The sequence below is a fragment of the Manis javanica genome, chromosome 6, assembly GCF_040802235.1.
Source record: "Manis javanica isolate MJ-LG chromosome 6, MJ_LKY, whole genome shotgun sequence".
NCBI classification, from domain to species: Eukaryota; Metazoa; Chordata; class Mammalia; order Pholidota; family Manidae; genus Manis; species Manis javanica.
Window position 1 is genome coordinate 41,409,751 of NC_133161.1, and position 27,992 is coordinate 41,437,742.

Genomic DNA, 27,992 nt, shown 5'->3' on the forward strand with positions numbered 1-27,992 from the left:
TTATCTTGATTTTTTTGTGGTTTGAATAAAGAAACATCTAGGTGTGGTGTTTGGCATTCATCATGCTTGGTGTTCTCTGAGCTTCCTGGATCTGTAGTGGTTTGTTGTCTGACATTAATTTGAGGAAATTCTGAGTCATTGTTTCAGGTATCTCTTCTGCTCCATTCTCTTCTCCTTCTGGTATTCCTGGTATGTATATGATACAACTTTTGTTGTCATCCTACAATTCTTGGATATTCTGTTTTATTTTGTTTTGTTTGTCCTTTTTATTTTTGCATCTTAGTTTTTCTGATGGTTTCTATTGAGATATAATCAAGCACAGGGATTTTTTTCCTCAGCTATGTCCACCCAGTCTACTAATAAGCCCATCAAAGGCATTCATGAATTCTGTTGCAGAGTTTTTGATCTCTAGCAATTCTTTTTGGTTCTTTCTTTGAATTTTTCTCTGCTTACCTTGCCTGTCTGTTCTTGCATGCTATTTACTTCATCCATCAGAGCCTTTAGCATATTAATCACAGTTGTTCTAAATTCCTGATCTGACAATTTCAACCATATCTAATCTGGTTCTGATGATCACTCTATTTCTTCAGACTGTGATTTTGGCTTTTAGCATGCCTTGCAATTTTTTCTTAATAGCACAATGTATATTGGGTAAAAAAAACTGCTGTAAATAGGCCTTCAGTAGTGTGGTGGTAAGGTATGTGGGTAGGGGAAGCATTCCATAATCCTGTGAGTGGTTCGCAGTCTTTTATTAACCTGTGGCTCTGGACTATGAACTTCACAAGTGCTTCTCAGTCTTTTTCTTACCACTTAGGTGTAACAGGATGGGTAGAGGGGGCTGGAGTTGTTAATTCCTTTCCCTCACATGAAGGGTTAGAGGGGACTGGAGTTGGCTATTTTCCTGCATCTGTGTAGGTAAGGCTCTCAAAAAACCCTAGCAGGTTTAAGCTCTAGTAGAATGCTTCTCCTGAGAGTAGGCCTTGTAAAGAACAGAGTGCTCTGGTGTATTTCAAAATGGTTGCTTTTCCACTCCCCCTACCAAAAGCAGGAGAGTGTTTTTCTTTGATATCCACTGTAGGAATCTGGTGCATTCCTGTCCTAGAGATAAAACTCATAAACCCCTGCCCATGCCTGGGTCTCCCTGAAGTTTTTGACTCTGAGACTTGCCTGTGTTGCACTTCCTGCAATTGAATTAGAAAAGTTTAGGTTTTTCTACTCTCCACAGCTAGTTCCCATGGAGAGTTTTGTTCATGGGTTTACACCCCAGTTAGTTGTGATTCTCTGTTTCCCTGTCAATCTCTCCAATTTGGGGAGCAACAGTTTGCCCTGTGACCTTACTTATGTTATGGATCTAAGAAGAGTTGTAGATTTTTCAGTTTGTTCAGCTTTTTACTTGCTGGGATGGAATGGTAACTTAAGAGCTTCTTATATGCTGTACTTGGAAACCTGGTGTTTCATTTTTATTTAATTCATGTGTATTTTTAATTGAGACATCCTATTTGATCCACATTTTTATTTTTAAGTGAGTTTTTTAGTTTCCAATTTTTTGGAGTTTTTTATCTTTCTATGGTTAGTTTGTAGCTTAAATTCATTGTGCTTAGAGAACACACTTTGTATCATTTTAATTCTTTTAAATTTGTTGAGGATTGTTTTTATGGTCCAGAATATGGCCCATCTTGAAACATATTCTGTGGGCATTTGAGAAGCATGTGTATTGTGCTGTTATGGGGTGAAGTATTTTATAAATGTTGAGTAGATCCTGTTGCATAATGGTGGTGGTGATATTTTCTTAATGTTTGCTGATTTTCTTTCTAGTTCATGAATTAATTGTTAAGAGAGAGAAGCTGAAGTCTCTAACTATAACTGTGGATTTGTTCACTTCTCCTTTTAGGTCTGTCATGTTTTCTTCACATATTTCATAGCTGTGTGTTTAGTACATTTGCATCTAGGATTGCTATGTCTTCCTGTTGAATATTTATCATTACTTAATAACTCTCCCCCTTCACTTATGGTTTTATTTGCTCTGAAGTCTGTTTTCTAATATTAACAAAATTACTTTTCTCTTTTTGATTGTTTACATGATACATCTTTTCTATTATACTTTCAGTTCTTCTTTATCATTATATTTGAAGTGAGTTTTTTGCAGACAGTTGAGTCATGTTTTTTACTCCAATCTGTCAATCTCTGTTGTCTAAGTGGTGCATTTACCACTTATATTTAATGTAATTATTAATATATTGGAGCTTAAGTCTTATTTTTTGTTTTCTGCTTATTCTTGGTTTTTCTTTATTTTCTTTGTCCTGTCTTCCTGTGAATTAGTTGAACATTTTTATAGAACTCTATTTTGATTTATCTGTCATCTTGGAATATACTCTTTATGTAGCTTTTTTAGTGGTTGTTGTACATATTACATTATAGATATAACTTATTACACTCTACTGCTATTATCATTTTACTAGTGCAAATGAGGTATGGAAACTTTACCTTTTTCTATATCCCTCTACCCATCCCCTTATAGCATAACCATCTTAAATATTTACTCTAAATACATTTAAAAACCATGTCAGGCTGTGCTATGATGTTTATTTCAGCCATCAAACTTTTTTAAAAAAAATTCAAGAGAAGGAAAGTATATTTTATCCATTTAAAAAAATGTCTTCCTTCCTGATGTTCCAAGATGCCTTCTTTCATCATTTCATTTCTGATTAGAGAATTTTTTTTAGTCATTCTTTTAGAGTAGGTTTGCTGGCAATATGTTCTCTGAGTTTGTCTTCATCCTTCATATTGAATTCCCTTTACTTCCTGAAGGCTGTTTTTGCTCGATATAGGATTCTTTGGTTGACACATTTTTCTTTCAGCATTTGACACATGTGCTACTTTTCTGATGTGAATTCATTATTTCTGATGAGAAATCTACTGCTAGTTGAATTTTTTTTTCTTTTCGGTGTTTTTTTTTTTCCTTTGTTGCTTTTAATATTTTTCTTTTTAAGTTTTCACAAGTATTCAAAAGTATGAGGTTAAAAGATTTCAAATGTGTGATATATCTCAGTATGGATTTCTTTTGCCATGCTCAGCTTAGCTTTCCCGTTTCTCCTCTCCTTTCAGGACTCTGATGACACAAATGCTAAATCTTTTGTTTCAGTCTCAGAGGTCCCTAGGGAACTCATTTTTTTCAGTTTGTCCCCTCTCTGTTGCTCAGACTGAGTAATTTTTATTGTTCCATCTGCCAGTTCACTTATTGTTTTCCTCTGTCCCTTTCATTCTGCTCTTAAGCTCATCCATTGAGTTCTTATTTTGGTTATTGTTTTTTTTAGTTCTGAAATTTTTATTTCTTTCTTCCATATATCTTGTATTTCTTTCCTAAGATTTTGTGTTTTTTTTTATTTGTTTTAAGCATATTCATAATTGTTCATTGAAGCAATAATTCTAATTATTGTTGGTATCTGTTGTTTTTTTTAATTGAGTTTGAGATCTTTATGGTTCTTTATATGATAAATGATTTCCAGTTGAAATCTGGACATTGAAACATCATTTTACACAGCTGAATCTTATTTAAATATTTGTTTTAGCTGGCTTCCTCTGGCACCACTCCAGCAAAGGAATGAGAGGGTGCCTGCCATCTTGTCACTGTCAGATGTGTATAGAAGTCCAGGTTTCCTTTTTGGCCTCAGTTGACCCCAAGGTAATGGTGCTTCTCATTACTGCTGGATAGAATGAGAGTTCACACTTACCACGTAGTCTTTCTGACACAACAGTGGGGATGGCCTTGTTACTAGTGGATGTTGTTGAAAGTCCTGTCTCTTTTCTAGACCTCTTCTGGTATTACCACACTAGGAAAGGAAGAGATGACTCTGCTGGTTTGGGTTGAAGTCTAGCCTCCCCTGTGGTCTCTACTGACACCTTGTGGGTAGAGGGCTCCCTACTTGGCCTTTTCTTACACCATCCGAGTGGGTGGGTTGAGGTGGCTCATTAAAGCCTAGAGAAGGTTGAAGTCTAGGTTCCTCATCTGACCCTTGTTGGTGAGGGTGAAAACACAGTATTTTTTTCTGTGGTGTTGGTTGATGCACAGGCATTATTGTGTATAAGTTCTCTGTATTACTAGGTTGCCCCTGGTCCTTTGGTTAGGGAAAGCAGGCTTTTGTTGGTCCTTTTTGTGTCTGCACCTGTTAGTGTTTCTGGTTGCCAGGGTCTTTAGCCCAAATTTGAGAAAATTATCAAAAGGAAAGTCCAGGAACTCATCACCATGTCATACCTTGGGTATAAGAGCTCTAGCTAGTTCGCTTTCTTCCTCCATTCAGGGACTTGTGTTTTATTTATATAATTCCCAGGAGGTTTAGTTGCACTTGGAGAAATGGGAAAAGTACACCTACTCCAACTTCCCAGAAGCAGTTTTCTGTATCAGAATTCTTTATATTCCAGCTTACTCTTTAGAGGCACTTTTCTGTTCTTATTTTCTCTGAAGGTTATCTCTGTAACTCAAATGTAAATGCAAAAACCAAGATGACAAAGATCCTATTTCTTAAATCTTCAGCTTTAACGTTGACTTACTCATGTTTGTAGGGTGAGGATTTAGCTTATTACACTAGTCCCATGTGTTACAATGTTTTATAATTATTATAAATAGTTTTTTTGTTATTTTATAATTTTATGTAGTGAAGACTTTCTTGTTTCATTTCTAACAGTATGGTCTCAGACATTAGCTAATTTTTTTCTTTTTACTTATTCAAAAATATTTATTGAATAATTAGCACAGTTTTTGGTTTCCTTGATGAAAGTAATCATTATAATGTAATTCAATTGTTTTTAAAACTTGATAGCATTATAGAGCACAAGGCAACAAGGAAACAGCCCATTTTCGCATTGCATAGATGTAACAGGGAGAAGATCTAGATTTGCTTGTAACCTGATGTAGCACTTCATTGTTGACATGAGTGTCCATACTTTTTTCTCTTCAAGATTAATTTCTCATCTAAAGCTAAAACTTTAACTTTGGAACAATATGTTTTAAAGGCAAAAGCATTTAATGTTTACTGTCTGCCAGCATTTATATTTATACACACACACACACACACACACACACACACACACACACACACACATATAAGCTGTAAACTCCTATCACTCTTGCAAGGTGGTTGTTATTAACCTCATTTTAGAGATGAGGTGGCTGAGGTTGAAGGATTACTTCATGTTATGGAAAACAGAACCTGCAGAGTCATAATTTGAGTTCAGTTCTGACTTCAAAGCTATGCTTTCCTACTGTATCAAGCTACATCCCAGAAAGGAGTCTAAGCCTTGATTGAGCACATGTTTAAGGTGGTGATTTTATTACTTGTATGATAAATACACAAGAATATAAATTATGTTATTTAGTAGAATGTTAGTTTTGTAAAATTAAGTGATAAAATAGTAAATTTATACTCTTTGGATATGGAAAGATGCTTATGATGTTTAGTGATATATATTACAATACATCTCATAATACATAATATTATATGATAATGAGTAACTCTAACTACATGTCTTCATATGCCTAGGGAAGGATGATCACCAATATTTTAAAAGTAGTTAGCTCTAAGTGATTTTTAGTTTTACTTCAAATTCTTCTTTTTTTAATTTTTTTCCTAATCTTGCATTATTTTTCCCCAACCTATAAAATTATTTTTTTTAAATCTCCCAGGCATAAGCATTTTGTTTATAATTTTATTTGTTCTTTTTCTCCCCTTTAAACTGAATTGCAGATTGGGAAGAATTGGTTAATTAAATCTGCTTGGTCAAAGTTTTAATGGGCATGAGAGCTATTATTCCATATAAAGCTGGTTTTGCATTTTTTAGGCTATGAGGAAAATAAATTGAAGGACTTAAGTAAAATGTTATGAAATATTTCTGTAAGTCTGTATTTGCTATTAATTACCATACTTAAATTATATACTATTATACTTGATTTTACAGCTACTATTTATATTGCAGAGTTGATTACAAGAGTACAGAGATGTTGAGCGCAACATAAATTTTTATAGATGTGCATTACTCAGTAATACACAACTTTATAGTATTTGTGTATGTTTATAAGTGTAAAATGACTATTCCCCATGTGAAATTATTTAAATAAATATGTCAAAGTTTGTAATATTAATGGCAATCATCATAAGTGGTATTTTGGAACAATTATTGCTATTATGATAATGTATCTTTCTCCATTCTCTCTCTGTTTTTTTCTTTTGTAGGTGATTATAGCCTTCTGGTATCGTGCATTTGTGGGAATAATGGATTTACTTGGACTAGAAACTAAAACGTGCTGGAATGTCACCAGAGTAGAACCTCTAAATGAAATTCAAAGCTGTGAAGGCAAGTTTCTTCCTAAAATGCTGCTGTGCTGTCATTTATGTTTACATAAACATTTTGTAATGTTATGACTCACTTTAAGAACTATTGTAAACTACTGTGATTACTTTTTCTTTAAAACACTCTGGAACTGATTCATCTAAAAGAGTATTTACCTTCTAAAATAATTTTCTGAGGGGGCTATGTTTACTAATATTGTGTATTAATTTGGAATTTGAGTATTAATATACTTCAATATAAGGCAATTCTGAACAGAAGTCATTTTTCCACATCAGAATAAGAATATAAAAAAAGAAGGCTTGGGGTACCTTGAGTTATAGATTACACAAAGATCTACCTGTAATAGTTAACATAAAATTTAGTTATATCCACATATTTAAAAATCAGATAAATAATAATAGATTGATTTAGATAGAGGCTTTTTTGTACTCTCCCAGTCCATGAATAGTTCCAATTGTACTCTTCATATACATCTTCTACATTGGTACCTGTCAGAGACCCCCTTTTGGAATCATCTAACAGTTTCCCAGGATCTGTGACTGTCACTTCTGTTTAAGATGTTTGCAATTTAGCAGTTTATAATCTGAAGATAATTCTGTCCCTTAGAACTCTTGTTTGAAGTCATATATATATATGTACTTGCATAACATTTACACAGTTGTTTTTATTTCTTCATATTCTCCACATGACTACTTACTATATTTTAAAATATGTTTTTATAGACTTTTTTATAATAACATGAACTCTCAGAATATATACCAGATCTGTATTTCTGTATTTCCCTACCTTCCGTGATTGCCTCAGGTACTCTTTTATAACATCGAAATAGCATTGATAGAGGTTATTTGAGGAGCAGTTAGACTGTTTTTCTTTTTTTGTACAAAGCAAAGGAATTGAGAAAATGTCTCATAAAATGAGAGACTGTAATGACAGTCGGCTTAGAAGGCATAACCTATTCTGAGGGATGGAAAAAATTATCTATATATGTTCTATATATGTTACATATATGGCATTTCTTAAGTTGCCACTAAGTGATAGGTCAGTGTTGGCACTTGGGACCCCAGAATGAACCAGGTGGGCATGGTGGGCCTTACCCTCATAGAATTTACATATTAAAGGAATGTTAGCGGTTACAACTGTGATGGATATTATAAACAAGGAAATCAGGTTGCTGAGATTGGGAGTAAGGAAGAATTGTTTCAAGAATAGGGACCACAATATTCAAAGTCCTGAGGCAGTAGAGAAAGAAGGGCAGACCTGGAGCAGAAAGAGAGAGAAGATTAAAAATGGTGTGAAGTGATGCTGGGAATGTAAGTAAGCATCAGATAATGAAGGGCCACTTACTGGTTAAGGACTTTGTGCTTTATTCATTGAAGCATTTTAACAGATTTGTATTTTAAAAACATTATTTTTGTAGTTATATGGAAAAGATAGTAAAGGAAAAAAGTGAGTTCAGTGAGGCCAGGTAGGAGACTACGGTGCTCTCAGCAAGTGATTGCAGGAAAGATAATTGAGTAATGCATGGATTTGGGAGATGTTTCGGTAGCAGAATTGACAAGATTTGGTAGTTGTTTTATGGGAGAGGGGAAAGAAAGTGAAGTCCTATAACACTGTTTGGTTTCTGGTTTAAGTGACAGTCACTTTGAATGGTAAAAGACATTCTTAAAGTAGCAGACTTGAATTGCTACATTAGTTTGATGAACCTGAGAGACCTCAAAGTGGAGATGTCAAGCAGCTTCCTACATATATACATACAAGAATAAGAAGAAAATTATGGTCTCAATGTTGACTTGGAGTCATCTGTACATAAATGGTAATTGGAGCCATGGAAGTAGAAGCATTTCCTCAAGCAGTAAATGCAGACTGAGAAAGGAGGGCATGTAACAGAGCCTAAGGTGGTCCATCATTAAAGTGGGGAGGGTGAAAAGGAAGAGAACTTATTAGGACAGGCTGAAAACAAATGGTCAGAGAAGAAGAAAGAATCAGAAAGGCCATCCTTCAGATCTTGTCTCCACAAGTTACAGATAAACAACTTAGCAACTTACTTAAGCTTTCTGTGTTCTATGGTCATTAAAAAAAGTATTTTCATGCCAACTGACCTCACAGATTTGATTTAAGAATTATGTGAATGATTGTAAACGACCTAGTAGACTCATGTTAATATATTACACATATGCACACACAGACACACATGGTCTTATAAATGGGTGTCAAGGTTCTGGCTATACATAATAATGGGTGAAATAACCAGGTTATCTCATAAAGACTAAAATGTTGCCCCTTGAGGTCAGGGGCCATATCTTACTCATCCTAGAGCTTAGCAAAGGACAAAAGTAATGCCATGGATTTTCTCCTGTAATTCATCAGTGACTCTACAGATAGTTCTAGATACTGAACAGATATGGGTATCACCTAAATAAAGTGAAGTACCAACTATAATCATCACAGTATAATAATATACCTCATTAGGGGCAAGTATAAATGTAACTGGTAATACCTCAGGTAAGGGGAAAGTATACTAAAATAACTGAAAAGCAAATGCTTTCTGCAAATTCTTGACCTCTTGATTACAAAGCACTGAGATAATTATGCCCAATTGCTATATCATCATTTATTCACTAAATACTGAATAATCTGTGTCTTTTAAAAGGATTGGGAGACCCTGCTTGTTTTTATGTTGATGTGGTTTTTATTTTAAATGGAGCAATGATGGGATTGTTCTTCATCTATGGTGCATACCTGAGGTAAGACTACTATATTAAAAGAACTTTCAGTGGACTTCCAATGACTCACTAACATTTGTTGATTAAATGAAAAGGATAATGAGATTAGTAGTAGGAAATTGATTAGTAGTAAGAAAGTTTGCAGCTTTGTTTTTTCAGAAGCTTAGCCAATATCATGCAACCAAAAACTAAAGCTGTCACTAAAATAGTATCTTAATCTCACTTATCCTTATGGGGATCTTGTTTTTTATCTGATTAAGAGTCCTTAAAGATTTTAATGAACACATCTCTTGATCTTGTTAACAATGTAAAATTAACAATGTTAGAGGAGACCTTTGGTTAATATTAGTAGCAGATTATTTCTAACTTGCTCTGTATATATGAAATAAGAAATCAAGAAAAGAAAATGTATGTCATTTGTGGCAGACACATGTTTGACAGCCTATCTTTTTCTTGTAAAGGTACCACAATTTTGTTAGGGATAGCAGTGTGCCCAGTCTCAGGTGATAGGTTGAAATTAACTACAACAATCATGTTTTGTTTCCCACTCTCCATTGCACCTTGGGATAGCCATTAAACTGGCTTTTCCAGTGAAAAATAAGATGAAATAAGCCTTGGTTATACCTAGGAAAGCATTTGTCTTTCTCACAAAGGGATAGATTCAACTGCCCCCTCTCTGTTTCTTTTTACTTTTACTTGGATGTGATGCCTGGAGCTGCTGCAGTCATCTTGCAAACATGAGGGAAAGTACATAAAAATATCACATATGTCTGCCCTAACATCCTTGTGTTGCTGAACCAATGCTAATAGACAATATCTTTCATTTTCTTGTTGAATGATATAATAAACATCCATATTATTAGCCACTTTTGTGAGGCATTTCTGTTTTTTTTTACAGCAGGATACATGCCTAACTGAACCACCAGCTTTCATTAGTATAATTCGTGTATGCACAACATTTAAACACCAGATCTAATCTTTCAAAGATACTGAGTTTTCATAGGGTCTATGTCTATACAGAGACCAATATGTGTGTGTATATATATATATACAGGAAGTTTTTGTTTTGGAAGGTTTTCAGCATAAAATACTATCAGAATTAATGAAAAATTAGGACACATTCAACATTGTACCAGTTGTTTTATCCCATAATCAAGAAAAAGTAGTAGCAAATATAAGGATTGGAAAAATTGAAAAAAAGAACCAAGTGTACTTAGAAGCAGATCTCATGATTTTAAGTAGAAAATTTGAAAAATCTATTGGTAAAGTATTAATAAGAAAATTTATAATGCTACTGGATACAAAAATTACACATTATAAATCATTATGTTAACATCAAACAAAAAATGAAATGTTAAAAGGATGCCATTTAAAATACCATTGAAAACATGAAATTCTTAAGAATAAGCCTCACAAGAAATAAATATGACCTCCATGAGAAAATTGGAGAACTTTAGTGAGAGACATTTAGGAAGACCTAAATAAATGGAGTACAGTACCGTGTTCATGAATTAGAAGACTCAATAATAAAAAGATGAGCGTTATCCTTACTAATTTATAGATTCAGTGTACTACCAATTTTGTTGGCCTTGATAAACTGATTTTAAAATTATTCAGAAGTGAAAAGAGCCTAAAATAGTCAAGACATTCTTGAAGAAGGTAGGACTTGCTTGTTAAATATTTTTGTATTATGAGGCTAATATAAATATGACGATTTTGACATGGCAATAAACAAATAGATCATTGAAATAAAGTAGATGCAGAAGCAGAAATGTACATCTAAAGACTATTGGTATATGACAGAGCAGATACTGTAAATCAATGGGTAATGATAAGCTTGTCAATAAATAGTGCTGGAATAATTGGGAGATCAGATGGAACAAAAAGAAGCTGGAACTATATGAAAAACAAATCCCAATTGGGTTAAAAACTCAAGTATGAAAGACAATTATTTATAGGAGAATATCATTATTACTTGGTATAAAAAAGGATTTCTTAAAGTGCAGAAGTCCAGCCATGAAGAAAAAAGATGATAAATTTGGTGAAAGGAATTTAAATTTCTCAAGACATTATAGAATGAAATAATAATCCAAAAACTGGGAAAAGTTATTGTGAAGCATATAACTGACGTAGTAACCAAGCATATATTCATTAATTTGACAAATACTGATTGAATGCCTCCTGTGATCTAGAGCTAACAAAACGATCTCTCATGGAATTGATATTCTAGGAGGTAGACAGAAACAGACAAACAACCCAGTAGAAAAATGCACAAAATATTAATGAATAAGTAATTCCCAGAAGAATTCCAAGTTACCAATAAACATGTAAAGTGTTTATTTTGGTGAACTACTATCACTACTTATCAAGAAAATAAGCCACAATGAATACTATTTCACATTCACTAGATTGGCAAAAGGAATTTTTTTCCATGGCAAGTGGACATATAAATTAGTACAACTATTTTGGAAAACCAGCATAAATTATCTAGTAGTTAAAGATGTAGATACTTTATGATTCAGCAATTCCAGTTTAAAAGTATGTACACTTATGAAACTCTTGCACAAATATACCAGAAAGTGTATACTAGAGTATAGCAGTATTTTTTGTAATAGCTCCAAAGTGGAAACAACTCAGATGTCAATCAACAGAGAAATGTACACATTATAGTTTATTAATTTGGAGGAATACTATACAATGAGAATGAATGAGCTATAGCTACACACAACATGGATAGATCTTACAAATGTAATGTTGAATGAATAAAGACAGGCACAAAATGAAAAACGTACTGCTTACTTCCATTTGTATAAAGTCTAAAAACGTAAAATGCTAGTATGATATATATATATATATATATATAGGAGTGGTTAATATTGGTAATCACAAAAGTCAGGATAGTGGCTATTTCAAGGGGTGGCGGGTGGGGACAAAAGTTGTGATCAATTTTCTGTGTCAATGACATGGTGGTAACAAGGATATTCACTTTATAATTGTTCTATAAATATCTAGAAAATTTTACACACTTTTCTACATGTATGCCATATAGGAAAAATATATAAGCTCATCAGAATACTTTGAGGGAAAAGGATCACTTCAAGTTTATGTTGGCAGGCTTTTAACATGTTCTGTTTTTGAAAGTAGTTTGTATTTCTTATGCTTTTTTTAGTATGGAAAACATTACAAGAGACTAACGCTTCTTAAGATTAATATTTTCCACTGGGAGAACTACCCAAGAGGTGATGGTCTTCTCTGAATTGGTTATGCAGTTGTGGACCAATACAGGATTAGGCTCCAGTTTTTAAGAAGGATAAGTAGCTACAACAAATGTTGGCTCTAAATGTGTCACTAAAACCGAGGAGACTGGAAACGGTGGCATATGAAAAGCAAAGGAAATTGGATTTGGGGCGAAATTTTGTAATTTTTACCCTGGCCACCCTCCCCCACGGGTGCTTAACAAAATGTTAAACATACATAACTTGGTCCAGTCTAAAATTAATTGGTATTACTCCTCTTTTGCTAATCAATACAAGAAATTTTAGAACACTTTGCTTCAAACAGCCCCCTCATCTTACAGTGATCACTGTGGTTTAGTGCCCATATTACCCCTCCCTAGAAGTCATTACTGTTTATGTTGCCAAATCTTGCTTAGCTTGATCTTCATGTTCCTAGTTTCTATATGCAGCATTTGTTCTTGCTTCTCACATCTTTCAATTTCCTCTTTTTCCAAAGTGAATCCTTTGGATTCCCTTTAGTGAAATCTGTTAATAGTAAGTCACTTTCTGTTAACTTTCCTCTTCCTTTGTTTTTGAACTTATTCCTTCATTCAATCATTCAAGCGATATTTATTGTCTTTCATATCTGAAGCTGTGGATACAGTAATGAGCACCATACAAAGAAAAGGCAACTTTACAAAATGGTTCTTAATCTTTGATCATTGGCCATTCTTGATCTGATTTTTGTATTCTACATTGTTTCTTTGGGAGCCAACAAAAGAATATTTACAGTAGCTTAGACAGTTCAAAATTACTGCTAAATGAAAATGCTGGACTCCTGCCTTCATCTCTTAGTCACTGAAATCTAATTTCAAAAGACAAAAAATGCCTCTATTTAGAATATTCAAAGAATTCAGTACACACTCTGAAGTGCTAGCGTGCTTATTAAAAATTATTTTATGTTTGTTACATATTTTATTTAGAAATATAAATATAAATATGTTATAAAATTCAGATTACTTTATATGCTTACCCATTCAAGACTGAAATATCAATTACATGAGGGTATTTTTGAAATTTTTTACTATTCAATATAGTTTAGTACTGTTATACTTTAAATCTGATTATAAATTTTAGGAGATAATTTTGTGAAAAATTCACTGTAATGGAATTAATTATGATTGTATGTTTTTTACAGTGGGACTCAACTTGGAGGTCTAATTACAGTAGTTTGCTACTTTTTCAACCATGGAGAGGTTTGTTTTCTAGAAAACAATTTTTAAGACATAAAAGGGATGTATAGGAACAAGGAAATATATTCAACAAAACAATATATAATTGCATATTCCTTAGGACTTCTCAATATTTTAAAGAACCTTATGTTGTAAGCTGATATTTCAATCCATGTTGATCTATATTTTAACATAATTGGAATTTATGACATGAAATATCTTGCCTGGTTTTACATACCTATATGTACATTATATATAATTTGTAGAAAAAGGAAATGATGTACTTGTTTACTTCAGGTATTTTATATATGTTTTACTTGTACCAAACTTTATTGGGAGATGGTTGTTTTCCTCACAATAGAAGACACAAAATTGGAATTTGGAGATTTTATTATTTATCCAAGATTCCACATTCACCACATGATGAAGCTGGGTTTCCCAATCTACCTCTGTCTGGTTCTAAAACCTTGCTTCATGCTGCCTTTTCAAGTACACAGAATGCTGAGTTCAAAATAGAAATTAACTCACTAATTCAGCCAAAAAGGATATGATCCAGACCATCTAAAAGCAGCTCATAAAAAAGTTATTTAGAATATGCTAGATTCTTTCAACAAAAATATTGTGTATAGCATGTGCCAGACTCCATCTTAGATGCTGAGGATATGGCAATGGAAAGAGAGAAACTTACTGCTAGCTTTTGGAAGCAAAATATGTATGTAAAGTTTTTGTCCATTTCTATTGGGAAAGGCAGATAATTGGAAAGTTTTAAAAAATCAGCTAGACAAAGAAATGTAAAAATTATACAGATATACCTCAAATATTTTAACTTAAAGCAAAAAAATGCCCTATCAGTCACCAATATATTAATGTAAGTGCAAGACCTTTTCTTGGAGAATGTGAGACAGTTGGGTCTGAGTTGACTTTCTTATGCATACTATAATTCATTTTCCAAGGTTTATAATTCTGGCGTATTGAAAGAGGAGCAATAACTTTTAGGACTCTTGGCAAGGTTATGAGTTTAGGTTCTTTCTAGAATTTAAAATTCTGGATATAAAACTTTTATAATAATCTCAGTTATATGTCTTAGAAATAGTTTTAAGCTATACAAAAATTAATACTTTCATTATATGCATCACATTAGTGATTTCCAAATACTTCTAGCTCTTAGAAATTTATAATCACCTCTTTTTTTTATTAAGGTATTATTGATACACTCTTATGAAGGTTTCACATGAAAAACAATCTGCTTACTACATTCACCCATATTATCGAGTCCCCCCATACCTCATTGCAGTCACTGTCCATCAGCATAGTAAGATGCCACAGAGTTACTATTTGTCTTTTCTGTGCTACACTGTCTTCCCCATAATCCCCCCCAGACCATGTGTATTAATCATAATACCCTTCAATCCCCTTCTCCCTCCCTCCCTAACCACCTCCCTCACCCCTCCCTTTGGTAACCACTAGTCCCTTCTTGAAGTTAGTGAGTCTGCTGCTGTTTTGTTCTTTCAGTTTTGCTTTGTTTTTATACTCCACAAATGAGGGAAATCATTTGGTACTTGTCTTTCTCTGCCTGGCTTATTTCACTGAGCATAATACCCTCCTGCTCTGTCCATGTTGTTGCAAATGGTAGGATTTGTTTCTTTCTTATGGCTGAATAGTATTCCATTGTGTATATGTATCCCCTCTTCTTTATCCATTCTTCTACCGATGGACACTTAGGTTGCTTCCATATCTTGGCTATTGTAAATAGTGCTGCAGTAAACATAGGGATGCATATGTCTTTTTGAATCTGAGAACTTGTATTCTTTGGGTAAATTCCTAGGAGTGGAATTCCCAGGTTCAAATGGTATTGCTATTTTTAGTTTCTTGAGGAACCTCCATATTGCTTTCCACAATGGTTGAACTCATTTACATTCCCACCAACAGTGTAGTAGGGTTCCCCTTTCTCTGCATCCTCGCTAGCATTTGTTGTTCTTAGTTTTCCATGCTGGCCATCCTAACTGGTAATACCTCATTGTGGTTTTAATTTGCATTTCCCTGATAATTAGCAATGTGGAACATCTTTTCATGTGCCTGTTGGCTATCTGAATTTCTTCTTTGGAGAATTGTCTGTTCATATCTTCCACCCATTTTTTAATTGGGTTATTTGCTTTTTGGTTGTTGAGGCATGTGATTTCTTTATGTATTTTGGATGTTAACCCCTTGTCGGATATGTTGTTTATAAATATATTCTCCCATACTGTAAGATGCCTTTTTGTTCTGTTAATGGTGTCCTTTGCTGTACAGAAGCTTTTTAGCTTGATGTAGTCCCATGTGTTCATTTTTGCTTTTATTTCTCATGCCCGAGGAGATGTGCTCAGGAAACGGTTGCTCATGTTTATATTCAGGAGATTTTTGCCTATGTTGTTTTCTAAGAGTTTTATGGTTTCATGACTTACATTCAGGTCTTTGATCCATTTCAAGTTTACTTTTGTGTATGGGGTTAAACAGTAATCCAGTTTCATTCTCTTACATGTAGCTGTCCAGTTTTGTCAACACCATTTGTTGAAGAGGCTGTCATTTCTCCATTGTATGTCCATGGCTCCTTTGCCTTATATTAATTGACCATATGTGCTTCGGTTTGTATCTGGGCTCTCTAGTCTGTTCCACTGGTCTATGGGTCTGTTCTTGTGCCAGTACTAAATTGTCTTGATTAACTGTGACTTTGTACTAGAGTTTGAAGTCAGGAGTGTAATCCCCTCAACTTTATTCTTCCTTCTCAGTATTGCTTTGGCTATTTAATATCTTTTCTGGTTCCATATGAATTTTAGAACTATTTGCTCAGTTCATCAAAGAATGCTGCTGATAGGGATTGCATTGAATCTGTAGGTTGCTTTAGGCAGGATGGCTATTTTGACAAAATTAATTCTTCCTATCACTGAGCACAGTATTAATTTTCATTTATTCATATCTTCTTTAATTTCTCTCATTAGTGTCTTGTACTTTTCAGGGTATAGATCTTTCACTTCCTTTGTTAGGTTTCCCAGGTATTTTATTCTTTTTGATGGAATTGTTTTCCTGATTTCTCTTTCTGTTAGTTCATCATTACTGTAAAGGAATGCAACAGATTTCTGTGTATTAATTTTGTATCCTGCAACTTTGCTGAATTCAGATATTAGATCTAGTAGCTTTGGAGTGGATTCTTTAGGGTTTTTATATACAATATCAAGTCATCTGCAGACAGTGACAGTTTAACTTCTTTCTTACCAATCTGGATGCCTTTTATGTCTTGTGTTGTCTGACTGCCATGGCTAGGACCTCCAGAACAATATTGAATAAAAGTGGGGAGAGTGGGCATCCTTGTCTTGTTCCTGATCTTAAAGGAAAAGCTTTCAGCTTCTCGCTGTTAAATATGATCTTGGCTGTGGGTTTGTCATGTATAGCCTTTATTATTTTGAGGTACTTGCCTTCTATACTCATTTTGTTTAGAGTTTTTATTGTGAATGAATTTTTATTTTGTTGATGCTTTTTCAGCATATATGGAGGTGATCATGTGGTTTTTGTCCTTCTTTTCCTTGATGTGGTGGATGATGTTGATGGATTTTCAAATATTGCACCATCCTTGCATCCCTTGAATAAATCCTACTTGATCATGATGGATGATCTTTTTGATGTTTTTTTGAATTCGGTTTGCTAATACTTTGTTGAGTATTTTTGCATCTATGTTCATCAGGGATATTGGTCTGTAATTTTCTTTTTTGTGTTGTCTTTGCCTGGTTTTGGTATTAGGGTGATGTTGGCCTCATAGAATGAGTTTGGAAGTATTCCTTCCTCTTCTGTTTTTTGGAAAACTTTAAGGAGGATGGGTAGTAGGTCTTCACTAAATGTTTGATAAAATTCAACAGTGAATCTGTCTGTTCCAGGAATTTTGTTTTTAGTTAGTTTTTTGATTACTGCTTCAATTTCATTGCTGGTAATTGGTCTGTTCAGATTTTCTGTTTCTTCCTGGGTCACCTTGGAAGGTTGTATTCTTCTAGAAAGTTGTGCATTTCTTCTAGGTTATCCAGTTTGTTAGCATATAATTTTTCACAGTATTCTCTCATAATTCTTTGTATTTCTGTGGTGTTCGTAGTAAATTTTCTGTTCTCATTTCTTATTCTGTTTATGTATGTAGACTCTCTTTTTTTCTTGATAAGTCTGGCTAGGGGTTTATTTGTATTGTTTATTTTCTCAAAGAAACAGTCCCTGCTTTCATTGATTCTTTCTATTGTTTTTTTCTTCTGCATTTTATTTATTGCTGCTCTAATATTTATTATGTCCCTCCTTCTACTGACTTTGGGCCTCATTTGTTCTTCTTTTTCTATTTTTGTTAATTATGAGTTTAGCCATTCATATGGGATTGTGAGTTTAGCCGTTCATATGGGATTGTTCTTCTTTCCTGAGGTAGGCCTGTATTGCAATATACTTCTCTCTTAGTACAGCCTTTGCTACATCCCACAGATTTTGCAGTGTTGAATTATTGTTGTCATTTGTCTCCATATAGTGCTAGATCTTTGTTTTTATTTGGTCACTGATCCATTGGTTGTTTATGAGCATGTTGTTAAGCCTCCATGTGTTTGTGGGCTTTTTTGTTTTCTTTGTGTAATTTCTAGTTTCATATCTTTGTGATCTGAGAAGCTGGTTGGCATAATTTCAATCTTTTTTAATTTACTGAGGCTCTTTTTATGGCCTATTAAATGATCTGTTCTTGAAAATGTTCCATGTGCACTTCAGAAGAATGTGTACCCTGCTGCTTTTGGGTAGAGATTTCTTTAGATGTCTGTTAGGTCCATCTATTCTAATGTGTTGTTCAGTGCCTCTGTCTGATTTATTTTCTGTCTGGTTGATCTGTCTTTTGGAGTGAGTGGAGTGTTGAAGTTACCTAAAATGAATGCATTGCATTCTATTTCCCCCTTCAATTCTGTTAGTATTTGTTTCACGTATGTAGGTGCTCCTGTGTTGGGTGCATAGATAATTATAATGCTTATATCCTCTTGTTGGATTGACCCCTTTATCATTATGTAATGTCCTTATTTGTCTCTTATGACTTTCTTTGTTTTAAAGTCAATTTTGTCTGATACAAGTACTGCAACTCCTACTTTTTTCTCCTTATTAGTTGCATGAAATATCTTTTTCCATCCCTTCACTTTTAGTCTGTGTATGTCTTAGGGTTTGAAGTGAGTCTCTTGTAGGCAGCATATAGATGGGGTCTAATTTTTTTATCCATTCAGTGACTCTGTGTCTTTCGATTGGTGCATTCAGACCATTTACATTTAGGGTGATTATCAATAGGTATGTACTTATTGCCATTGCAAGATTTAGATTCATTGTTACCAAAGGTTCAAGGGCTTTCTTACTATCTAAGAGTCTAACTTAATTCAGTTAGTATGCTATTACAAACACAATCTGAAGGTTTTTTTCCTCCTTTTTCTTCTTCCTCCATTCTTTATATATTAGGTATTGTATTCCGTACTCTTTGTCTGTCCCTTGGATGACTTTGGGAGTAGTTGATTTAATTTTACATCTGCTCAGTAATTAATTCTTCTACTTTCTTTACTGTGCTTTTATTTCCTCTAGAGACAGCTATTTAGCCTTAGGAACACTTCCATCTATAGCAGTCCCTCCAAAATACACCGTAGAAGGTAAGTTCTCTCAGCTTTTGCTTATCTGGAAATTTTTAAATCCCTCCTTCAAATGTAAATGATAATCTTGCCAGATGTATTCTTGGTCTGAGGCCCATCTGCTTCATGGCATTAAATATATCATGCCATTCCCTTCTGGCCTGTGAGGTTATTATTGAGAAGTCTGATGATAGCCTGATGGGTTTTCCTTTGCATGTGATCTTTTTTCTCTCTCTGGCTGTTTTTAATAGTCTGTCCTTATCCTTGCTCTTTGTCATTTTAATTATTATATGTCTTGGTGTTGTCCTCCTTGGGTCCCTTGTATTGGGAGAACTGTGCACCTCCATGGCTTAAGAGACTGTCTCCTTCCTCAAATTGGGGAATTTTTCAGCAATTATCTCCTCAAAGACGATTTCTATCCCTTTTCTCCCTCTTTTTCTGGTACCGCTATAATATGAATATTGTTCCATTTGGTTGGTTACACAGTTCTCTCAATATTCTTTCATTCTTAGAGATCCCTTTTTCTCTCTGAGCCTCCACTTCTTTGTATTCCTCTTCTCTAGTTTGTGTTCTATTTACCGTCTCCTCCACTATATCTAATCTGCTTTTAAATCCCTCATTGTATGTTTCATCAGATGCTGTATTCCATAATGATTGAATCTCCAACCAGAATTCTTCTCTGAGTTTTTGGATATTCTTCTATACCTCCATGAGCATGTTAATGATTTTTATTTTGAAATCTCTTTCAGGACAATTAATGAGTTTAGTTTCACTTGATCCTTTTTCTGTTGTTTGTGGGATTTTGGTTTGAACCAGGTTCCTTTGACCTTTCATATTTGTATGTGGCGCCCTCTAGTGCCCAGAAGCTCTACTCTCTGGAGCAGCTCAGCTCCTGATGCAATGTCGAGGGTCACAGAGGAGCAGTGCTGGTGCCTGGGGGGAAGAAAGAGATGTTTCCTGCTTCCTGACTGCTGTGCCTGTCTCTGCTACCAGAACAAGCGGGCCATACACACAGGTGTAAGCCTCTGTGCTTTGCATTTGTAGCTGCCGTAGTCAGGCCTTCGCTCTGGCTGGCCTGATGCCAGGACAGAGGCTGCCAGGTTCGAGCCAGGTTTGTGCTGACTGGGAGGAAGGTGCAGCAGGCTGCGTATCATGGTGGGGGCCTTGGAGCTGTGTAGCCAGCCAGCGGGATGGAGTGCCTGTAGCTCCTGAAAGTTCCCAACCTGCTTGGCACAGTGTGCCCAGACAATTTTTTCCACCTGTCCTTTCACCTTAGCAGTAAGCTCTATGCAATCCTTCCCTCTTTAGCAGCCCTCTCGCTGTTAGGAAGTCTCTCAAATGGCCCACCTTTCTTTTGTCCTGGAGCGGCTGGATGTGGATCCTTGTTTTCCACAAGTGGCTGGAATCCTAGTTTCTCCAGGTATTCCGCCTGGCTTAGCTTTCCAACCCCACTCATCTTTAGTGCTCCATGCAATGTAGGTTTGTGCTCCCATAGCAGATCTCCAGGGCTGGGTGTTCAGCAGTCCTAGGCCTCCACTCCCTTCCTGCTCCTTTTTTCTTCCTCCTGCCAGTGAGCTGGGGTGGGGGAAGGGCTTGGGTCCCACCAGGTCACAGCTTTGGTATGTTACCCTGTTCCATGAGGTCTGTTCTTTTTTTCCAGGTGTATGCAGTCTGGAGCAGCCTTCTTTCTTTGCTCTTTCAGGATTAGTTGTATTAATTATATTTTCGTATTATATGTGGCTTTGGGAAGAGGCCTCTCTCACCTCTCATGTTGCCATCTTTACTACAATCACCTCTTTTAAAGGTTCTATTTCACAAATTCCGAGTTAGTCGTAATTACTTATAATGTATGTCTATACTCATTAAACTTGTTACGCATAAACCTTGATGTTTTTGAATGCCCTGGGTGACATTGGTTTACCTACCTTTTAGAGCATGTATACATCCCAGGGCCCTGGGATGCCAGAGCTAGAATGTGAAACTAGATTTTCATTCCCAGAATCCCCACTGCTTCTATACCTACCATATTGTTGTTTTTTGGGTTTCCTTATGCTTGGCTTCATACATCTTTCACTTGTTACTGGACTTGCTGGTTAATGCTCTCTACCTAATGGCTGTGTACCCATTAGAAGAGCTCCAAAAACTGAGAAGCTACACCAGAAATTCAGAAGTGAATCAGCCTAGTATTAAAATTGTTAAAATCAGCCCACCCATGATTTTTAGATTAATAATGTTTATTGGAATGGAACATAAAGTGAAGTTAGCATTTTATTGATTTCAGGCTACTCGTGTGATGTGGACACCACTTCTCCGGGAGAGTTTTTCATATCCATTTCTTGTAATTCAGATGTATGTTTTAACTTTTATTCTCAGGTAATTTTTATTTATAAAACAAATCTAAATAAATTTTAAGTTAAGTTTCTTAAAATATACCTCAACCTATTGAGTTATAGTTACCAAATTAGTTACTTTAAAAATAGAGTATCCAGTTAAGAAAAATAATCTAAAATTTCTGTGAAAATTGCTTTCCACTGAAGAGTCTAGGCTACAGGTTTTAGATATCAGATACTAGAATGTATATGTCCATATATGTTTAGTAAAGATTCAAAGGTTTTTGAGAAACTATTACTATTTTTCCCTTCGAAACTTGTGCACTCTCTTTGTTTTCCAATCTGTGGTTTTGATGGGGCAATAATGTATGTTCCATTAAAGAAGTGTTCTATGCACAAATGAATTTGGGAAATCCTCTGTTAGATAAATAAGGAGTATATATATATATATTCATATATTAATGCAAATTTCTGAACTACTGATGTTTCTAGCAGTTCAACCAGAGTTTCATCTCAACTGTTTTTCTTAGTTTTTTCTTAGATTAACTTTTTTTTGCTGGGATTAATTTTATAAGCATTTCAGAAATTAAAGAAGTATTAGAAATAGCAACAAAAACCTAAATAGCAGAATAGTATAAGTAATTTTATCATAGAAATACATTTCATAGAATGGTAGTGAGATCTCTGACTGAATGAAGTGGTGATTATTATCTCCTCCAAACACCCAGGGAGCCTAGTACTTCATTTACTGGTACCTATCAGGTTCTGCCTATAGTAAAATCATTTGTATACATATTTTCTTTCTTCATTAAAACTTTAAATTTGTTAATCAAGCACATGTATACAAATGCCTGCATACACACTTAATGTATTAAAATACCACTGGAAGGAGGGGCCATGCCATATTTATCTTTTTAACCATGGATCACTTAGCATGTTGCTATGCAGATACGTAAGGCTCTTGTATGTCAGTTTAAAGAAGGTAAATAGTAGCATACTGGGGTGACCAAGAAACTCCTGATTTATTACCTACATGACAAGCTTTTTCTTTGGACTGAACTTGGATTCAGGAATCTGCTTCCCACTCAGATTTCTATGTCTTTGGTCTGTACATTACCTCTCTCAGAGATTATGGTAGAGGAAGCTGCCCATTTATCCCCACTCTTTCCCCATTAAATTACTAAAATTATGGTTTATTTTCCATTTTTTTATTTTTTGAAGTGATATTAGTTTCATGGAATGGTTTCATGAAATGAAATATGTTAATTAGAACATTTAGGATTATATCCTTGATACTTTGTACCTTAGCAAAAGTAGTTTTTCTTTGGTAAATATAAAGTGACTGAGTACTTAATGAAGATATTTTGTGATAATATTACTGAACAATACGTACATTTAAAATTTTGTTTCTAAAAATTTATATTCCATAGTACAAATAATTTATCAAAATACAATACAAATTTTATTTTTAAAAGTGAGTTTTATTATTTACAGAAAATGTTTGCATTTCTTTTTCAAATGGTAAAAAATTCCAAAGCTTTCTGTGTAGAAGGTGTTGTTTATTGATATATATTATAATTGTAGAATGGATAATTTAACGTTTAATTTGCAGTAATTTAACTGTATTCCAAAGATATCTTTTTAAATCATCATTTTAATTTTTTTGTCTTTAAATTGTTCTCATAGTTGTTAACTTATTACTTCAATGCTTACACTCTTCTTCATTGCTTTGTGGAACATAAAAGTCGTGGTATATAAAATCTATTGCTGCTCATATAGGGTAAATACCTTAATGTATGCACAAATCAGTTTCACATTCTATTTTCTTTCCTTGTTGAAGTACTAATTTCTAATATCATGCACAGTAAGAGGAGAATAATCTTTTGTGTTTAAAATACTTTACTGATAAACTAGATACAATATTTTGTTTAAAGCTTTCATTTTGATTGTTTCATGCTAAGCATTTTTATAATCCAAATATTTTAAGTTCTTTTTAATGAGCTTTTAAAAGTTACCTGTATTTTGTTGTTTCTTATATTTCTAAGGTAAGGAATCATTAGATTTTTATCATTTGCAAGTAGTCTTTCTGTTTGGTAATAGGCTACTAAACTTACTGGTATTAATTCTCTCCATTAAGGACCTCAGACAATAGTAGAAGGCCTTTCATAGCCCTCTGTATTTCCAATGTTGCTTTTATGCTTCCCTGGCAATTTGCTCAGTTCATACTTTTTACACAGGTAAGATAATTTTAAATTAATTTAATAGTTGAATGCAAGATGTACTTGATTCTGTAGAAGTTTTAAAATGTGATTATACTTACGCTGTAATAGATTTTCAAAATATGGAGTAATTATAAAGCTTATATACATGTGTAATCTTTTGAAAAATCATATACTTCAGCATTCCATTAAAGTACTGATTAGTTAGGCAGATATTAATGATCAACATGCAAAATACTTTTTCCTGTTATTTTAGTTCACAATTTTTCTCATTGGTATTTGAGATAATCTCTAGAAATCTGTCTGTAGATTTTCCTTTTGCCTTAGGAGTCATTTTAGTTGCCATCCTACTATAAAGGCCAATACTGCTTTTCATGGAGAAGTTTCTACTTCAGTCCAGCTAAATGTTGGCTGTTTGGTCTGAAGAGCAGAATATTACTGGGCACTATTTCTCAGAGCATTAGTAATGATATTAGTTGAGTGGACTGAGACCACATTCTTTCACTTCAAACAACTAAGTACCTAATGGCAAGAAACTGAGCTGGGGAAGCAGGAAGTAAAAAATCAGTTTTGATGAAATTTCATGATGCTAAAATTTTCCATTAGAGCTCCTCTCTACCTAATAATAAACAGTGATAATAATAATGTTCTTTGTTGGCAGTGAGAAATTTCTGCCAAGAAGCCTGTGCTACCAGTTATCTACAAAGAATGAAATTATAACCTCTACTTAATTGGTGCTGCATTTTAAAGCATAAGCATATTTAATATATTCTCTCTGCTTTCTTATAGTTGTCCCTTTCCGATTATATAATGGAAATTCTATCATTTTCATTATTTGCGCATGTCAACATTGTAGAATAGATTTCTAATGTGCATTACTTTCTTGCAAGCAAATTTATTAATCCAGTGGTGCTGATGAAACTATTTAAGTAGCTCTTTGGGTGATTTTGATATTGTCTTAAAAGATTTTCAGTCTGCTCAAAAGATGCACTAGGCTTTTAGTTTTTTTTAGTTGAGATATAATTGACATTTTATAAATTTAAGGTGTACAATGTGTTGATTTGGTACATTATTGTATTGCAAAATTATTACCCCATAGTGTTAGCTAACACCTCTATCAAGTCACATAATTATTATTTCTTTTCTGTGGTGAGAACATTTAAGATTTAGTCTATTAGCAACTTTGAAGTATTTGATACAGTATTGAATATAATTACTATGCTGTGCATTAGAACTCCAGAACCTATGCATCTTCTAGTTGCAAGTTTACCCTTTTCCAACATCTCTTATTTCTGCACCCCCAATACCTGGTAACCACAATTCAATTCTCTGTTTCTACAAGTTTGGCCTTTTTCGATTCCATATATAAGTGACAGCATACAGTGTTTGTCTTTTCTCTGTCTGACTTATTTCACTTAGCATAATTGCCTCAAAGTTATCTATTTTGTCACAAATGACAGGATTTCCTTCATTCTCATGGCTGAATAATATTCCATTGTGTATGTGTGTGTGTATACATATATATATTCATTGTGTGTGTATATACGTATGTATACATGTGCTCCACATGTATCTTCTTATCCATTTGTCCATTGACAGATACTTAGGTTATTTCTGCATCTTTGCTATTGTGACTTAATGCTGCTGTAAACATGGAAGTGCAGTACCTCTTTGATGTTCTGTTTTGATTTCATTTGGAGATATATGCAGGGGTGGAACTTCTAAATCATATAGTAGTTCTTTTTTAAGTTTTTGAGAAACCTCCATATACTTTTTCCATAGTGGCTGCACCAATTTATATTCTTACCAAAGTGGCCTCAGGGTTCCCTTTTTCCTACATCCTCAACACTTGTTATTTCTTGTCTCTCTGATAATAGCCATTCTGACTAGTGTGAGGTGATACCTCTTTGTGAATTTCACTTCCATTTCCCTGATAATTAGTGATGTGGAGCATCTTTTCATGTGCCTGTTGGCCATATGCATGTTTTCTTTGAAAAAATAACTATTCAGATCCTCTACTCCTTTTTTAATGAGGTTTTTTTATTAAGTTCTTTGTGGTCTTTGTATATTTTAGATATTAATATCTGCTATATGGTCTGCAAATATTTTCTCTCATTCCATAGGTCCTTTTCATTTTGTTGATTATTTCTTATGCTGTGCCAAAGCTTTTTAGTTTGATTTAGCTCTACTTACTGAGTTTTCTGTTCTTGTTGTGCTTTTGGTGTTTAATGGTTCACAAGCTTCTTGGGTGCTTCCCAGGTCTAATCTGAAACTGGCCTTCATACATGGAGGTCAGGGAGAGACTGAAGAAAGAGGTGGGCCACTCGAGACTGGTATCAGGTTTAATAAGTAAGGGAATTTACAAGGATTATCGGGCAGTGACAAGATGAGTAGATCTCACTGCTCATCTGCCAAACCAGGTTTAGTCATGTATACCATCCAGTTGGTCTCAATGCACAATCACTATTTTAAGTCTGTGTCCTTGGGACAGCTTCTGGGAGTGGGAAAGGCAAGCACAACTGACATTCCAAGGACAGGGTTGCGGGGTGGGGTGAGAAGTCCCAGACTGTCCAACTTATGGCTCAACCGGTGGTTGTATCTTTTTGATGACCTTACCCAACTGTGTCACAATCTGAAAAATCATTACTAAGAGCAGTGTTAGGGAACTTATTCCCTATGTTTTCTTCTAGGAGTTCTACAGTATCAGGTCTTGTGTTTAAGTCTCTAATCCATTTCGAGTTAATTTTTTGTGAGTGGTGTAAGGAGTTCAGTTTCATACAAATATCTAGTTTTCCTAACCCATTTATTGAAGAGACTATCCTTTCTCTACCGAGTATTTTTGGTTTCCTTGTGAAATATTAGTTGACCATATATGCATACATTTATTTCTGGGCACTTGATTCTTTTTTGTTATATGAGTTAGTCTTTATGCCAGTCCATACTGTTTTGATTACTATAGCTGGTAGCCTAATAGGGGTTCCTTATAGGTTATAATCTTTTTTCTCTTCCTGCATTTAGTATTCTCCCTGTCTTTGATTTTTGACAATTTCCCTATAGAATGTGTTAAAGAAGGTTATTTTCTATTGCAACAGTGGGGTGATATTATTAGTTTTGTGAACTTGGATGTCCAGTTCTCTCCCCAGGTTTGGGAAGTTCTCATTTTACATCTTTAAGTAAATTTTCTGCCTCCTGCCTCTCTTCTAGAACTCCAGTGATTTGTTATTTGATCATTTGTTGGCATTATATAGATCAGGTAGGCTTCTCTCACTCGTTTTCATTGTTTTTGTTCTCCTCTGACAGGTTATTTCAGAGTTCCTATCCTCTAACTCACCTTTCTGTCTTCTGTTTGATCTGTTTGAATGTTGATATTCTTTATTGCATTTTTCATTTCATTGATTGAATTCTTAAGGTCCAGAATTTCTATTTGTTTCTTTTTAATGATTTCTCTCTTTGTTAAACTTCTGATTTTGTTCGTGTATTATTATCCTGATTTCATTGAATTGCCCTTCTGATTTTTCTTGTATCTTGTTGACTTTCCTCAAAACAGCACTTTTGTCTATTGGGTGACTCATACGATTCTGTGTCTTTTAGTTCAGTTAGTAGAGGATTATTGAGGTTTTTTTTTAATGTCATGTTTTCTTGTTTCTTCCTATTCCTTAGAGTTTTGTGTTGCTGTTTTTTGCACTTGAGGTAACAGTCATGTCTTCCAGTCTTTAGTAATTGCCTTCGGGTGGGAGGTATTCTTTGTTGGTTCTACTTATATCTGGGGCTTTCTCTGACCTTGGATACACCTCCATGGATACACTTATTCCATGCTTCTTGCTCCCTCTTTGTGGCAAAACTATTAAGCGTGTATGCCTTCTAGACTTTACAACTCACTTGGCTGCCTGCTGGAGATCTTTTCTGTTTTCCAGAAGGTGGTACTACACCTCCAGTTTGTGGTTTCTCCCTTGCCCACAGACCCTGGCCTGTTTTCTGTGTGAACAGCTTGTCTGCTAGAGCTTGTTCACCAGGCTACCTAAAGGAGCATGCACAAAGAGCTGGCTGCAAGGTTGGGGAGATGTGGGTTTAATTAACACTCGGGGGGGGGGAATGTCAGGGGGCCTGTGGGCCAGGTAGGGATCCTTGAGTGAGTTTTTCCCAGCAGTTGTTGGGCTGGTTCCTACTGGAGTCCTTGAACACAGTCAGAAGGAACCACACCCTCTTAGTACTCTCTGATGTTTGTCTCTCTTCAATTTTTTCCTTCTCCCAAGTCATGGAGATCTCACCTCACTACTCTGGGTGCT

The 27,992-nt window shown here is 34.6% G+C and overlaps 1 protein-coding gene across 1 annotated transcript in view; it reads left to right on the forward strand.

Annotated features, from left to right (window-relative positions):
• The window catches only part of LOC108392843 (probable C-mannosyltransferase DPY19L2), a 111,382-nt gene that overhangs the window by 26,237 nt on the left and 57,153 nt on the right, over positions 1-27,992 (forward strand). The window contains 5 exon segments of the mRNA XM_036990540.2: positions 6,228-6,348; positions 8,996-9,089; positions 13,482-13,539; positions 21,439-21,530; positions 23,625-23,724. Of these exon segments, the coding sequence (XP_036846435.1) occupies positions 6,228-6,348; positions 8,996-9,089; positions 13,482-13,539; positions 21,439-21,530; positions 23,625-23,724 (465 nt within the window).